The sequence below is a fragment of the Gorilla gorilla genome, chromosome 10, assembly GCF_029281585.2.
Source record: "Gorilla gorilla gorilla isolate KB3781 chromosome 10, NHGRI_mGorGor1-v2.1_pri, whole genome shotgun sequence".
NCBI lineage: Eukaryota > Metazoa > Chordata > Mammalia > Primates > Hominidae > Gorilla > Gorilla gorilla.
The window spans coordinates 48885160-48902347 of record NC_073234.2 but is presented as its reverse complement, the minus strand read 5'-3'; the positions used below and the strand labels follow the sequence as shown (position 1 = coordinate 48902347).

Here is a 17188-nt window from a genome sequence, read left to right as displayed (position 1 = left end):
AAGTCCCAAGTGGTGAGGGCTGAGTAGTTGGTGATTGTCCACCGGAGTGTCCGACAGAATCACCTAATGTTGACTGATGGAGTAGGCTGTGGAGGAGGAGCTCCCGACTCATCCTCCGTGATGACTGGTCAGTGGGGAGAGCAGCAGTTCCCCAAAGATGAGAAACCATTTGTGGGGTGCGAATGTTTCTAAACCAGGATGTGGTCAGCAATACAATCTAACACAACATGTTCACATTCTCAATATGCTTTATTCAACAGAACAAAAGAAGGCAAAGAGAGCAGAGAAAGCAGTGCAGGAATGCAGACTGCATCAGAAGGTACATCACATGCCATTCAGGGACACTGCAAGAGAAGATCAGGACAACTGATTTGTCAGATGAGAACTCCTGAGTGTAGCTATAATGGGCAGGATGGTTAGCAATTAAAGAGAGGACTCCTCATCTGCAGCTGGACCTAGACTGAGTTTCAGTTCTTATGGGGATATAGGTCATTTTCTTCTCAGAATTGTGGCAGACTCAGATACCTGTAATAATACGGGAACTAAAAAGGACATTTGCATGTCTGAGTGCTGATAACTGTTGACTTGATGGTAAGCAACAGGAGCTCAGTGGAACAGGTATTGATGAGAAGAAAAGTGAGGGCATCCCAGCTCTACCCGGGAGGGCAGGGGAGACTGGAGGCCAGGGGAGGACAAGCAACCTGAGGAGAGGGCTTTGCTGCCAGAGAGGGGCCTGAGAGCTGTGGGACTGAGAGCTGGCGGCAGCACTTCAGTGCTTGTAGCTCTTCCTGCTGGAGGAGGAGGTGGTGGTGTACTTGATGGTGGAACTGCCGCCTCCGACAGAGCTGAGGCCACCCCCAATGGCTCTGCCACTGCTGGAACTAAAGCCACCTCCAACGCCAAGACCACTGCCATAGGAGTAGCTGCTTCCTCCACCCAGGCCTAAGCCACTGCCGACACCGCTGGCACCGCCATAGCCACTGGAGACGGTGGACTGCACTACAGCTGTGGTGGGGAGGGGACAAGGACACAAGAAGCCACAATGAGCTCATCCTGCCGGCCTGAGCCCAGTCAGAAGAGTGCAAGGGCAGGGGAGGAAGGCAAGCAAAGGTACTTACAGATGTTGACTTGTCCAACGCCTTCACCATTCAGCCTGTGGAGAGGAACACAGGGAGGGTGAGACCTTCCCTGGACGAGCATGGGAAGCCTCGGTGGGTGGGAAAGTCCATGGGAAAACTTTTAGTTTTCTCCCAAGAAGAGCAATTATGGCCTTGGGCAGTGCACCTTAAAGTTGTGCTCGGTGCCAGAACCTTGAAGATGGACTCAGCTGTTGGAGGAAGTCGCGTCAGTTACCCACCTCCACTCCTCGCCCTCCAGCAGCTTGCGGTAGGTGGCGATCTCCACATCCAGGGCCAGCTTGACATTCATCAGCTCCTGGTACTCCTTCAGCAGCCGGGCCAGGTCCTGCTTGGCCTTCTGCAGGGCATCCTCCAGCCCTTCCAGCTTATTCTTGGCGTCCTTGAGTGCCATCTCCCCACGCTGCTCAGCATCAGCAATGGCGGCCTGCAGGTTGGCACACTAGGAGGGGAAAGGAAGAGAAAGAACTTGTCATCTGGTCTTCCAGAGAAGAATAAATCTGGCTGGTTCTTTTCCAGTGAAGAAGGTACCAGGAACCCAGAATTGATGGTAAATGAGCTCTGACTCTTCCTGTCTAGCCTTTTTACTGTCTTCAAACTTTTTACGTCTGGAGTCACATGATAAAATCCTGTGCCCTTTGTGTTAACTCCACTGCCTAAAGATGTGGGTGATGACCAACGGAAGATGCCACAGTGGACACAAGACCAAGGACATTAAGTGTTGTCTCCAAAGCAAAACCAAAACCATTTTTGATGATCTTACATGGATGCCACAATAATTTGCAAACGTTGTCAACTGAGATGATGAGTTTTCACATGAGGCTGTTGTGACCTTGCCTTCCTCCTGCCTCACATCCTCTCACAAGCTTGGGCCACGTTTTCCTTCCTCATAGCCCTGGTTTCGCTTTCTTTTTCACCGTGAACCTCGAGCAGATTTGCAGCAATGTTACTGATGCTTTCTGACCTGACATCTTGCCCAACTTGGTCCTTTGCAATTCCAAAGTCAATCAGTCTTCTTACATAAGCCCTTCCAATGCCTCTGGACTATACTTTTACAGCTTTGACCAGGTGAGAGTGCTTCTGCCCAGGTGATTGTTTCATGTCCTTGGGTGTGATCCATGTCTCTGAGCCAGAGTGTTCTCACTGAGCCTAGGAACTGCATGTCTTTCCTTCTCTGCTTATCAATCAATTCCCAAAGAATTTTACTAAATGATGGGTGACTACTGCCTCATGACCTAATAAAAAAAATGATGCTTTTCTCCTCCATTGCCCCTCACCATACCTGCTTCTTGACGTGGTCGATCTCAGATCTCAGCCTCTGGATCATGCGGTTGATCTCAGCAATCTCCTGCTTGGTGTTGCGCAGGTCGTCCCCATGTCTGCCTGCTGTGACCTGCAGCTCCTCATACTGCAGCCCAGAGGTGGAGAGAGAGACAGTGTCTATGGGTTCTTACCTGGGAGTGATGACTTTCACTTGTGTATCATGCATGTCATGAAGTGGACCTAATGGCTTCTCCCCAAGAAACTTGAGGAAAAGTTGATGTTATGTAGTGGGTGGATACTAAACACTGGAGTCACAGACCATCCTTATTATGGCACCACTGCCTGCCTAGTTTTCTTAGGGAGTAGAAATGTTCTGTACCAATTTCTAAAAGTCAGCAACCAAGGTGAAGCTAAAAGCAGAGATGACTATGTCCTTGTCTGTGGTAGCTTTCCTCCTGCATTGGGTTCTTTTTCCTCCTTGACTTGGGCATAAGTTCCCCAAATGTCTACTCTAATAGTGCAGAGTGCATGTCCTGTGAGAGGACCCCAGCTTCCTGTCAGGGGATGTCCCCAGTGAAGTCTGCAGTCCTCTGGTATTCAGGGATGGACACAAGGATTCCTCAGCAGCTGTCCACTCCGTGCTCACCTTTGTCTGGTACCAGCACTCAGCCTCAGCCCGGCTCCTCTGAGCAATCTCCTCATATTGGGCCTTGACCTCTGCAATGATGCTGTCCAGGTCCAGGTTGCGGTTGTTGTCCATGGATAGCACCACGGATGTGTCTGAGATGTGGGTCTGCATCTGGGACAGCTCCTGCAGAACAGAAGGTCATAAGATCAACTTCACTTTTGACATTTACAGAGATACCCAACCCTATACATCTTCTCCCCTTTGCAGACCCCATCAGAGTAAACAGAAGGATGGTGGAGATGCTTACTGCATCATACAAGGCTCTCAGGAAGTTGATCTCATCTGTGAGAGTGTCTGCCTTGGCTTGCAGTTCAACCTTGTTCATGTAGGCAGCATCCACGTCCTGGGGAAAGAGCCAACAACCTGGAGTTACCTGAGCGCACTTTTCCAATCTACCCATCTTCTAGTCCTTCTGCCAATTCTCCTCTCCTAGGCAAGCAAGGCCACAGAGCCACTTCTGTCCATCTAAATGAATTTGAATTCCTGGCTTCATCTGCTCACCTTCTTCAGAGTCACAAATTCATTCTCTGCTGCTGTGCGCTTGTTGATTTCATCCTCATATCTACAGGAAGAAAGGCATGGGACACATTTGAGCCAGTGGGTAGGATGAAACAGAAAAGCAGCCTGGGATTCAACATTTTCCCGAATGGAATATATTCTAATTGAGCTTTCCTGCCACAGAGAGCCAAAGAGATGAGTTTTGCTACTACTAAATTTGCCACTTCTTTAATCTCCCCATCCTCCCATAACCATCTGTGGTTCTTGCAGGTTTGCTCCTAGGGACTAATTTGTGCTTTTCATTTCCATGGACATGGGTTGTTAGGAATCCTACACACATCTGGCCCTGGTCACCCAATAGTCTTGAAGTGTGTGCTGCAGGAAATGGAGTCCTCACTTGTTCTTGAGGTCCTCCACCAGGTCCTGCATGTTTCTCAGCTCCGAGTCCAGACGGCCCCGTTCCCCCACGATGTTGTCCAGCTGCCTCCTGAGGTTGTTGATGTACTGCTCGAACAACGGCTCCAGGTTCTGCCTCACAGTCTTGGTGCCCTGCTCCTGCAGCAGGGTCCACTTGGTGTCCAGAACCTTGTTCTGCTGCTCTAGGAACCGCACCTGGAAGGGAAGCAAGATGGTCATTTTCCGGGCAAAGGAAGGAAGAAAAAGTGTCTGATATCCAGTTTCCTGGCAGGTCTGGGAGGTCCCCATGGTACTGGGCTACTACAGTGCATGTAGAGAGGCTCAGGCTGAGTTCTGCTCCCCCAACCCCTTCTCCTTTGCACCCCACCAGTCTCACTAGAGAAATTGTCCCACGGACCATTGAGGTGTTCTCGCGCTGTAAGCTATTGATCATCAGTGAGTTTCAACATTTCTTCTTTTCTTTTTCCAAGCACAATCACAAATCTAGTTTAAAAATACTAATTGCCTGATATATTGTACACAGTTTTTTTTACCGATAGGATCTTAGTTAGGAGGGATATTAGATGTTGACTCATGATTACATTTCATTCTACTTTCCCATTTAGTGTCTCCTCTCAAATATTCTGATGTTATGGTCATTCTCTGTTTTTAAAATTAATTAGCATTTATCCATGTTTTACAGTTGTTTCTATGTCCCTTTTTTTCTTAATCCAGCCAGATTATCTTTTCCTTTTCTTTCTAAATCTTTTTCCTCTTACCCAGACCCCAGAGTGTAATTTACCAGCCCATATACTCCTGGCATTTGCTTTGTAATCTCTTAAACACTTCAGAGGGAAGAATTAACCTACTCCACTCTCTGATGGCCTCATCTGTGCTTCAGGGTTATGAAAAGTTACGGCCCTCCCTAGGCAGGAGTGAGGGCCACTCCCATGGGGGAGTGATGCCCATCTGTGCTGCCTCCTGTGCACCCAGAGCCACCTGCACTCTCTGCAGAGCTGGGCTGAATCCCCTTCTCCCTCCCTCCTAGGGTCTCTCTGGCAGGAAGGTGTTGCTCTTCTGGTCTGGGGACCCTGAAGTGCCCGATGGAGGGCATGGCACTGGCTCACCTTGTCGATGAAGGAGGCAAACTTGTTGTTGAGGGTCTTGATCTGCTCACGCTCCTCGGCCCGCACCCGCTGGATGGCGGGGTCAATTTGCAGGTTGAGGGGAGTCAGGAGACTCTGGTTGACAGTGACCTCTTGGATGCCTCCAGGGGGGCACACAGGGAAGCCAGGGCCCCCAAAGCCACCAGCAAGGCCGGCTCCACCACCCAGACCAAAGCCAATGCCGGCTCCACCACCGAAACCAAATCCACCCCCGGTGCCACCAAAGCCATAGCTGCCTCCGGCTCTGCTGCCATAGCCGCCACTGATGGCACAGCTGCCCCCTCCAATGGAGATCCTCTTGGAGCCCCCCAGGCCATACAGACTGCGGCTGCCAAAGCCAGCTCCTCCACATGCGCCACCCAGGCCACCACTGCCCCTGGAGCGGGACACGGAGACGCTGCTGAAGCCAGAGCGGCTGACCCCAGGGAGCCTGGCTGAGTTGGCACTGAAACCCCGGCGGCTGCTGCTGTGGCTCCTGATGGTGGTGGATGTGCTGGCCATGGTTCCAGGAGATGAGAGGGCTTAGGAGAGTGTGAGAGGCTGCAGGCGAGAGGGAGGAGAAGCAGGACGAGGAATCAGACTCCAGCAGCAGCTTATATATGGAGAGCATGGGCTGGGCCCAGTCCTGGAAGGTGAGCTTGCAGGTTGGGAAGGGCTGGGCTTTACAAATAGTGAGATCACACCTGCATTATTACAAAAGTTATGAAATACCGAGATTGCATTTTTCGCTTCCTTTAGTCAGGCAAAATGTTCCTGCCTCCAGCTTTGACTTGAGATCTCAGCACAATAAGAGTATTCTCAATTCATGAAGTTGGAATTAGTCACTGTCTCTAGCAAAGGTTCTGCATGCTAGGCTGTTTATCAACATGCCCCGAGTGCCCTCCTCTTCCCAGTCTGACTTTCTTCCAGCTGAGCTGTTGGAGATCACAAGCACTGTATTGTAAATTCCTTAACAGAAATATTACAATTTCCCCATAATTGTTTCACCTTTTAGGTGCAATTTTAAACAGGTAGAGAAGCAGAACACTGCAGTGGGCCTGTATATACCTGTCACCTGCTTCCATGATGATCATCTCATGGCCAGCCTGATTTCTTTCATACTTCAACCCAATTTCCTCTTCCATTCTAGATTGTTTGAAAGCAAATTCCAGAAGTCATATTACATCTTCAATAAATAATTCAATATTAATATCTAAATAATAGGTCCTTTAAAAAATCAAAACACTATTTTTATATCTTAAAAATTTACATGCTAATTAAAATGAACAAGTGTCTATTTAGTCTTCAAGCAGTCCTATTTTTGATATCTATTTCTTATATTTTGGTGTCCCAATCAGAGTCAAAATAAGCTCTATATACGTTGTATTTGAGTGATATATCCTTTAAATCATTGAAATTTAAAAATCTCCCTTCATTTCTTACTTTTATTTGTTAAATAAAACAGGTTAACTGTTCGTTGTACTTTTTCTTTCTTGGGATTTTTCTAATTGCATACCCCTATTGTTTCCTTTAATATACGACTCTAACCTTCATATTTCATATTAAAATTAGAAGCTTATTAAGATTCTGTCTATATTTAAACATTCTAGATGTAAATGTAGTAGATTGCTCATTTAAATTTTGAATAGTACTATTTGCACAATTATTTACATGTTTACAAATTGAATACACGATACATGTTTTAACAAATTTTTTGTAAAACATGCTAAACAACAAAATAATACAGCTCAAGGCCATTCCCCAGTTACCCAATTCCTATCTATGGAGGAAGTAATGTTAGCAGTTCCTTGTGTATCCTTGTATCTTTACTTGGATATTTTTCTGTGCTTTTCCTGGGCCATGGGTGACATGTCTGTGCATATGTGTTTGTGTCAACGTGTGTTTGTATGGGTGAGGAAGAGGTGGAGGGAGTTGGCATATATAGAGAGGGAGCCTGCATTGTAGAAAGGTATATAAATAAATACATGAATGTTTTGTGTGTATGTGTTTGAGTGTGTTTTATGTATATAAAACATTTCATGTATTCATATGTACAAAACATAAAAATATTGTCTTTTTCAATTGTGATTGTGTTGTGTCTGCTTTGTCTCCTACATCTATGTTTTCTGATTCTCTTTTTAACAGTCTCTAGTCTCTTTTTCATAGCTGTTTGCTTTTCCCAGTTATTCGAGGACATTTCTCCCAAATGTCCATTACTGTCTGTTTACCAATGTCTTTCCTCCTTATGCCGCTTTCAATTTGGCCTTCATTTCTTTTTTCTTTTCTTTTTTTTTTTACACAGAGTCTTGCTCTGTCACCCAGGCTGGAGTGCAATGGCATGATCTCGGCTCACTGCAACCTCCGCCTCCCAGGTTCAAGTGATTCTCATGCCTCAGCCTCCCGAGTAGCTGGGACTACAGGTACCTGCCACCGTGCCCGGCTAATTTTTGTATTTTTAGGAGAGACGGGGTTTTAGCATGTTGGCCGGGCTGATCTTGAACTCCTGACCTCGTGATCCACCCGCGTTGGCCTCCCAAAGTGCTGGGATTACAGGCGTGAGCCACTGCACCTGGCCAATTTGGCCTTCATTTCTAAGCATGACTTTGTTGTTATCTCTACCCCTTTTCTGTGCTCCACAAATGAATATTTTATCTTTTACCTGTCTCACTATATTTTGTCTTCTTTTTCCCACTTTATAGTGTTTATTTTTCAGTATTTTATCATGCATTTTTCTGTTGAGAGTTTTTTATGAGTCTTTTTTCTTTTTGCCTATTTTTTTCAATTTTGAATGCACAGATCTTTTGTGAGTCCTGGCATGGTTCCTTTCTGACTAGTGCTTATTTTTAATGAGATGAGCCCCCTCTGGACCTGCCATTTGTAGAAAGTATTATGGGTGGAGGAGCCAGGGCCATATCCAGGCTAACAGGAGTTCTGATTGTGACACAGGGCTGTGTGAATAGTTCTTTTATTCTTTCATTCAGCCAAACCAATAAAGATCACTGCAGAGTGGCTCACAATTTACAGCCTCTTTGTTTTCTTTGCCTCACAACAAAATGCTACTAGTTGACCTTGTCTCTCTTCTTATTCAACTTTGCCTTCATAGTTTCTTGAAACTTCATGACAAGCAGGGTCCTGGCTCGTGCTCACACACCCAGTTGTGATAGTTGCAAATAAGGGATTCTTGGATTTTCACATGAGGACATGCCCTTTACACTGATTTAGTTGAGGGAAATGAGTCATCTGTGCCTGGCATGTAGTAAAACCTCACTGTTAGGCTGTGTTTGGTTTTCCTTTGCGGTTACTGTGTTGTTTGATTTTGATCTGTTTATTTGTGAGTGTTCTCCACTGGCTTTTTCTGAGATTGGCAGCTGTGGCATCTGCTCTCTGAGTTTTCCTAACAACCTTGTTTGTATTTCTCTATTTATGTGAGGACATTCTATTATTATTATAATCATCATCATCATCATCATCATCATCATTTGGTTTAAGGATTTTAAGATCTTTTATTTCTGGTTTTTGAGGGTAGAGTCTGCCTTTATGTTTTTTGTTCTCTTTGTTGTTTTTAGGTAATTTCTGAGAAGAGGAAAGTGCTTCCCTTTCTTCCACTAGATTAAGTTCAGAAGCCACTCATTTATATTTAAAATATCATATTATGTAAAATGTTAATCCAATAACCTAAGTTTGAAATATTATTTTTTTCCTCTCTTGCACTTTGTTAATATAGATGTCTCATTGTTCTGTAGGGCCTCTATCTTCCCTTGAGCTGTTTTTGAGTAACTTGAATGCTTTCCATAAAACATCATTTTTACTATCACTACAAATTTAATCTCAAACTATATTTGTGTTTTTCTCAGTGTAATAAGCCACTTCATTGCTAAAACAAACTTTGTATTATTGAAAATTTCCAACAGGTAAAGAGAACAGTATATAAACCTCCATGAATGAATTACACAGATTAAACAGTTATCAACATTTTTCTCATTATTGTTCCATTTAACTCCCCTAGTCTTTTTATATCTAACTCCCCTACTTCTTTTCTTAAAGTATCTTAAAGGAAATCTAGACATAAAGTCATTTCACTTGTCAATATTTGTATATATAGCTGAGAAATAGTGAATTTATAATCTAGTTGTGTAACAGCATTAAATCTATCCAATACCTCCTTCATATTCTCATTTCTCCGATTATGTCAAAAATTTCTCTTTGTAGCTGGCTTATTCCAAGCAACAACCTAATTAGGTTCATATATTGCATTCAGCTGCCATGTCTTTTAAGGTTATTTATTCTGTAATGAACCCTGTCTTTTTCTTTTATTTGCCATTGGTTTGTGGAATTTTTGTTTGTTTGTTTCTATAGAATGTTCATATTCTGGATTTGACTCATTGCTTCCTGTTGGTATCACATAACGCCTTCTCTCCCCTAGTTTTTCCTATGTGTTGGTAGTTGTAGTGAAGACTTGATTAGATTTGTTCCCATTGTGGCAGGCAAGATTATGCAGTAGCTGGTGCTATGTACATCCTCTTGCACCATATCATAAGATATGTAATAGTAATTGCCTACTTTTTGTGCTGTTAAGACTGATCAGGGGATTTCAGTGGTTTCAACCCAATCCCTCCATTATAAACCACTGCACACAATACAATTTTCATCTGATATATTAATATTCATTGAGTCCATCAATTTCCAGATTCACTGCTTCATTAGAGGTTGCAAAATGGCATCTTGCTGATTTTATCATGCCTTCTGTGTTTATTAGTTGGGATTCCTCTACAAAGAAGGACTCTTCATCATTTACCTTTTAGGTAACCTAACATTTAATTCATACAAGAAACTTAGAATAAGTGTTTGACTCTTTCCCTTTATTTATCAGTTTTCAGATAATAGATTGGTTCTCTAGCAATCTTCAAAGGTAACCAAGAAGGTATTTTTGTTTTAATATAATTATAAATTCACAGTTTAACAAAAAATATATTTTATATGTTTCAGTCCACTGCAGTCATTAATTCTTTTGGCACTTAAATGGTCCTATTTGAAGCAATGGAAGTTCTTTAGATTGACTTCTGTGTCCTTTGACAGGACCTCATTTGGTTTCGATAGGTTCCTTGTTTTCTAGGACCAGATGTCTCAGGCCTACTTTGTACTCATGCAATGGACATGAAATCACCTATTTCTCCTTGTAGATCTAGTTGCTTTTATTGGGAAATGATATACATCAACTAGAATTCGGATGCTAGGAGCCCTTTTTATTACTGAGTTGCCTTTGCTGTGAAGTCTTTTCAATGGTCGGAGCTAGGAAAATGTACAAATATGTTTAAAAAGATAGCAAATTAGAAGCTTATACCGATATTTCAATTCAAATAGAAGATTATATTAGGTTGGTGCAAAAGTTATGGCAAAAACAGTAATTACTTTTGCCCCAACCTAATAGAATAATGCATACCTGTATTTAAATTTTCTCACACTGATAAGTTTGGCTCTAAATGACATTAACATATTGTTTATTTGCTTTATCCTACAACATACTTGTACTAGTATCAAGATAATAATTTATATTCCTTAGGGTATATACCCAGTAATGGGAATGCTGGGTCAAATAGTATTTCTGTTTTTAGGCCTTTGAGGAATCCACATATCTTCCACAATGGTTGAACTAATTTACACTCCCACCAACAGTGCATAACCATTCCTTTTTCTCCGCAACTGTTATTTTTTGACTCTTTAATTCTGACTGGTGTGTGATGGTATCTCATTATGGTTTTGAGTTGCATTTCTCTAATTATCAGTAATGTTAAGCTGTTTTTCATATGACTGTTAGTCACACGTATGTCTTCTTTCGAAAAGTGTCTGTTCATGTGCTTTGCCATTCTTTAATGGGGTTGTTATTTTCTTATAAATTTGTTTAAGTTGCTTATAGATGCTGGATATTAGCCCTTTGTCGGATGCATAGTTTGCAAAATTTTTTCTCATTCTGTGGGTTATTTGTTCACTCTGTTGATAGTTTCCTTTGCTGTGCAGAAGCTCTTTAGTTTAATTAGACCCCACTTGTCAATTTTTGCTTTTGTTGCATTTGCTTTTGGTGTCTTTGTCATGAAATCTTTGCCTGTTCCTGTGTCCATAATAGTATTGCCTAGGTTGTCTTCCAGGGTTTTTATAGTTTTGAGTTTTATATTTGTCTTTAATTCATCTTGAGTTGATTTTTGTATATGGTGTAAAGAAAGGGTCCAGTTTCGGCCTTCTGCATATGGCTAACCAGTTATCCCAGCACCACTTATAGAATAGGGAATCCTTTCCCCATTGCTTGTTTTTGTCAGGTTTGTCAAAGATCAGATGGTTGTAGGTGTGCAGACTTATTTCTGGATTCTCTATTCTGTTCCTTGTGTCTGTTTTTGTACCAGTACCATGTTTTGGTTCCTGTAGCCCTGTAGTATAGTTTGAAATTGTGTAGTGTGATGCCTTCAGCTTTGCTCTTTTTGCTTAGGATTGCCTTGGCTATTCAGGCTCTTTTTTAGTTCCGTATGATTTTTAAAATAATTTTTTTCTAGTTCTGTGAAGAATGTTGTTGGTAGTTTGATAGGAATCACACTGAATATAATCCAATGTGATTGAATCTGCTCAAATTGCTTTGGGCAGTATGGCCTTTTTAATAATATTGATTCCTCCTATCCATGAGCATGGAATGTTCTTTCCATTTGTTTGTGTCATCTCTTATTTCTTTGAGCAGTGTTTTGTCATTCTCATCGTAGAGATTTTTCACCTCCCTGATTAGCTGTATTCCCAGGTATTTTATTCTTTTTGTGGCAATTGTGAATGGGATTGCTTTCCTGATTTGGCTCTCGGCTTGGCTGTTGTTGGTGTACGGAATGCTAATGATTTTTGTATGTTGATTTTGTATTCTGAAACTTTTCTGAAGTTGTGTATCAACTGAGGGAGCTTTTGGGCCAAGACTATGGGGTTTTCTAGATATAGAATCATGTCATCTGCAAACAGGGATGGTTTGACTTCCTCTCTTCCTGTTGGGATGCCCTTTATTTCTTTCTCTTGCCTAACTGCCCTTGACAGGACTTCCAATACTGTGTTGAATAGGAGTGATAAGAGAGGGAATCCTTGTCTTGTACAGGTTTTCAAAGAGAATGCTTTCAGCTTCTGCCCATTCAGTATGATGTTAGTTGTGGGTTTGCCACAGAAGACTCTTTTTATTTTGAGGTATGTTCCTTCAATACCTAGTTTATTGAGAATTTTTAATATGAAGCGGTGTTGAATTTTATTGAAGGCCTTTTCTGCATCAATTGAGATAATCATGTGGTTTTTGTCTTTAGTTCCGTTATTGTGATGAATCACATTTATTGATTTGTGTATGTTGAACCAACTTTGAATCCCAGGGATAAAACCTACTTTATCATGGTGGATAAGCTTTTTGATGTGCTGCTAGACTTGCCAGTATTTTGTTGAGGATCTTTGCTTCAATGTTCATCACAGATAATGTCCTGAACTTTTCTTTTTTTGTGGTGTCTCTGCCAAGTTTTGGTATCAAGATGATGCTGGCCTCCTAGAAAGAGTTAGGGAGGAGTTCCTCCTCAATTTTTTGGAATAGTTTCAGTAGGAATGGTACCCGCTCTTCTTGCACATCTAGTAGAATTCAGCTGTGAATCTTCTCTCTTTTCTTTTTTATTACTCTAGCTAGTGGCATACCTATTTCATTAATTTTTAAAAAAACAGCTCCTGGATTTATTGTTTTTTTTTTTTTTTGAGACAGAGTCTCATTCTGTCACCCAGGCTGGAGTGCAGTGGCATGATCTTGGCTCACTGCAACCTCTGCCTCCCGGGTTCAAGTGATTCTCATGCCTCAACTTCTCCAGTAGCTGGGATTACAGGCATGGGCCACCTCACCCAGCTAATTTATTGATTGATTGATTTTTATTTTTTAAGTAGAGATGGGAGTTGCACCATGTTGGCTAGGCTGGTCTAGAACTCCCAACCTCAGGTGATCTGCCCACCTTGGCCTCCCAAAGTGCTGGGATTGTAGGTGTGAGCCACCACACCTGGCCCTAATCTTTTGAATGGTTTTTCGTGTCTCAGTCTCCCTCAGTTCAGCTCTGATTTGGGTTATTTCTTGTCTTCTGCTAGCTTTGGGATTTGTATGCTCTCGGTTCTCTAGTACTTTTAGTTGTGACGTTAGGTTGTTAACTTGAGATCTTTCTAACTTTTTGATGTGGGCATTTAGTCCTATAACTTTCCTTCTTAATACTGCCTTTGCTGCATCCCAGAAATTCTGTATCTTTGTTCTGATTAGTTTCAAAGAACTTCCTGATTTTTGCATAATTTTATTATTTACCCAAAAGTCATTCAGAAGCAGGTTATTCAAATCCCATGTAATTGTCTGGTTTTGAGTGAATTTCTTAGTCTTGATTCATAATTTGTGCTGTGGTCCGTGAGACTGTTTGTAGCTGGCTTGATTTTCAGATCAACTGTCAGGGTATCACAGTACTTGTGTTCAGGAACCCCTGTTTTACTTAAAATACTAATAATAACTTAATTATTGGTTATTGTTGGTTTCTCACTGTGCCTAATTTATAAATTAAGCTTTATCATTGGTATGTTTGTATAGGAGATAACCCAGTATATGTACGGTTTGATACTATCTGAGGTTTGGGGCATCCACTGGGGGTCTTAGAACTATCCCCATGGATAAGGGGGGACTGCTGAACCTCCTTTTCATGCTCTACTCTTTGGAAAGAAGTCATTAATCACAGCCCACACTTAAGCGGGGAGCAGTTACACTCTACCTCGTTCTGGGGGAGTACTTATATAAATTGTTTGGAATTCTTCCATGTGACAGTTGTCTATCCTCTCTCACTGATTTACTCAATCATTTATTTATAGCACTATAGGTTTACGGGTATTTATTTTGTGCTTTGTACTATAATCCAATACATATATTTAGTTATTTACTTCATTGCTCAACTTTTTCCAATCTGGCCATTGGCAGCACTTTTAATTGACACCTTGTGTTTTTTCATTTTTGTTTGCTTCTTTGTTAGTTAAAAAACTTCCTTACTTTCTGACATGGCAAGATGCTCCAGGATCGTCTTTTATGTCTCCTGCCCTAGTCCTAAAATCAGCAATTTCTCCAAGAGCCACTTGCTCCTAGTCAGGGTTCTTCAGATAAACTGAACCAATAGGAGATAAATATATAAAGAGATTTATTTTAAGGAATTCACTCATATAACTACGGAAAATGGCAAATCCAAAATCTGCAAAGCTGATGTGTCAGTTTGACTTTGAAGGCTGGAAGCTGCCGTAGAACCAGAGGGAGCTAATGTCCCAGTTTGAAGGCCATAAGGCAAGAGAGTTCTCTCCTACCAGAGGGAGGGTCAGTCAGGCTTTTGTTCTATTCAGGCCTTCAGCTGATTGAATAAGACCTACCCACAATAGGGAGGGCAATCTGCTTTACTCAGTCTATGGATTCAAATCTTAATCTCATCCAAAACATCCTCTCAGAAATACTTAGAATAATGTTGACCAAATATATAGGCACCTGTAGCCCAGTTAAGTTGACACATAAAATTAACCATCATGGTAATAGTGGGTAACAGTGGGTAATAGCATTAGCAACCAAGATCTAGGTACAAGATGTGCTCATTGCTGCTGGTGTGTCATTGCTTCTGGGCCCTGTTAGGTGACAATAAATATATTTATATGTATTATTATATGTAACAATTTGTATCTATCTATTCAAGTCTCCAACTTGAATTCATTACCACATGGATCATTCTGGCATCTTCCCTTTCTTATCTACAACCTCACATAACAACAGCAAAAACCCTGGCTGCGACTATCTGCTATCCATTTACTTAATTGTTTTGTTCCTCAGTATATATTGTGATGGGACCATATAACATGAATGGAACACATAACATCCATGGAAGTTGCCACATAAAATTAATCATCAGAACATATGTTGTGGAATAGAATTAAAATTAGAGGGAAGATGGCGGATTGGAGACAGGGCTGACTTGCAGCTCCCACTTTGAAGAACAGAACATCATATGGAGACTCACACTGTGAACTTTTGCTCCAGGAACCACTGTAGAAGCATACCATGAAAACAGAAAGAAATCACAGATTTTTTGAAAAGAGGAGAAGGCCATTGCAAATTCCACAAGACAGATGAAGAACTCCAGTCACAAAAGACATAAACTGTTGAGAGCTTTATGACCCCAACCATCACCTGAGAAACCTGAATACTTATCCTGGCCAACTTAGGGCAAGCTTATATTCCCCTTCTACTATCGCAGCTGGTGCTCTCTCAAAAGTGCCACCTCCTGGCTGGAGGCCAACCAACTCAGGACAGTACAGCAACTCAGGACAGAACAACCCTGCTCCAAAGAAGGAGGAAAAAAACGGCTCATTCCACTGCCTGCAACATTCTGGTCTGTCGATGTGACAACTTCACTGCTAGCATAACCAGCATTTGAGAAAACCAGCACACTAAACATATCAACAATCAAAGACTCTCACAGAGTCTACTTCACACCCCTGCCACCTCCACCAGTCATAAAAAGAAATCAAATAATGGCATTCATAGCAGCCTGGCTAAAGTTGGAGACCATTATCCTAAGTGAAGTAACTGAGGAATGGAAAACCAGACATTGCATGTTCTCACTTATAAGCGGGAGCTAAGCTATGAGGACTCAAAGGCATACAAATGATATAATGAAGTTTGGGGACTTGGGGAGAAGGGTAGAAGTGGGGTGAGGGAAAAAAGACTACGCATTGGGTACATTATACACTGCTTGGGTGATGAGTGCACCAGAGTCTCAGAAATCACCACTAAAGAACATTTCCATGCAACCAAACACCACCTGTTCCCCCAAAACTATTGAATTTTTTTGAAACACATCTTGCAGAATAGAAAAAAATTTTTTAATTATTGTGGAATATTTTTGTGGCAATTCCCAGATATCTGGTAAAACATTTTTCAGGGTGAGGGTGTGTCTGTGAATATGTTTCTGGATGAGATTAATATTTGAGTATATATACTGAGTAAAGCAAATTGCCTTACTTATGTGAGTGGGCCTCATTAAATTAGTTAAAGGGAAGAATAGAACAAACAGGTTAGTAAGAGAGAATTCCTTTTGCCTAATAGCATTTGAGCTGGGTTTTTTCTGCCTTTAGACTCAAACTAGAACATTTGCTTTCTTGGGTCTCCTGCTTGTCCACTGCAGGTCTTGGGACTTGTCAGCCACCTAAACCACATCAACCAATTCTTTATAATCTCTCTCTCTCTCTAAATACATAGGTAAGTAGATTGATAGATGCAGATAGATAGATAGGTACAGATATATATATATATGTGTGTGTGTGTGTATATATATATGTGTGTGTATATATATGTGTGTGTGTATATATATGTGTGTGTGTATATATGTCTGCGTGTATATATATATGTGTGTGTATATATATGTGTGTGTGTATATATATGCGTGTGTGTGTGTGTGTATATATATACCCTATAGTTTCCATTACTCTGGAGAACACTGACTAAAGCACAGGCATAGTGGTGTCAGAATTGTTGGTCATGCCACCATGGGAAGCAACCTTATCAACTCAAGTACAATACTGACATACAGTTCTTACAAGTTTCTTTGCCTTTAGTCTCATAGACTCCGCTCACTTGCAGAGTTCCTAATGTCAGCCTTTTTTCTTCCCATCCACTTCAGGGAGGTGATTTCATACATTTGTAATATAGTTGGATCCTTTTGCCACATTGTACATTCCATTCTAAGATCTTTCAATCTCATAAATCATTTTCTTTAATTTCAAACATTAAGGTTTACTCCACAGTATAAAATTCTATGAGCTTTCCCTAATAAAAATTCCACAGTATAAAGTTCTATGAGTTTTCCACCATAAAAAAATCCCAGCAAAGTACTTTGTGGATATCAACAAACTGATTCTAAAGTTTTTATGGCGAGGCAAAAGACCCAGAATAGCTAACACAATATTGAAGGAGAACAAAGTCAGAGGACTGCAAGCATCCTACTTTAAGACTTACTATGAGA

General features: G+C 41.6%; 1 protein-coding gene across 1 annotated transcript; it reads right to left on the bottom strand.

Annotated features, from left to right (window-relative positions):
* Window positions 1–230: 230 nt before the first annotated feature.
* On the bottom strand, window positions 231–5773 carry LOC101136938 (keratin, type II cytoskeletal 6B). Its single transcript, XM_031000844.3, has 9 exons — window positions 5109–5773; window positions 3983–4197; window positions 3589–3649; window positions 3335–3430; window positions 3046–3210; window positions 2419–2544; window positions 1358–1578; window positions 1119–1153; window positions 231–1005 (listed from the first exon to the last, which is right to left on the bottom strand). The coding sequence occupies exons 1-9, from the start codon at window positions 5646–5648 to the stop codon at window positions 770–772; spliced, it is 1695 nt and encodes a 564-aa protein (XP_030856704.2). The 5' UTR covers window positions 5649–5773; the 3' UTR covers window positions 231–769.
* Between the last annotated feature and the right edge of the window lie 11415 nt (window positions 5774–17188).

Coding starts and splice junctions, on each gene's coding strand:
- LOC101136938 (XM_031000844.3), bottom strand. CDS start 5,648: ATGGCCAGCACATCCACCACCATCAGGAGCCACAGCAGCAGCCGCCGG. Junction 1,579..2,418: donor TCGACCACGTCAAGAAGCAG/GTATGGTGAGGG, acceptor TTCCCCTCCTAG/TGTGCCAACCTGCAGGCCGC. Junction 1,006..1,118: donor CGTTGGACAAGTCAACATCT/GTAAGTACCTTT, acceptor TCCCCACCACAG/CTGTAGTGCAGTCCACCGTC.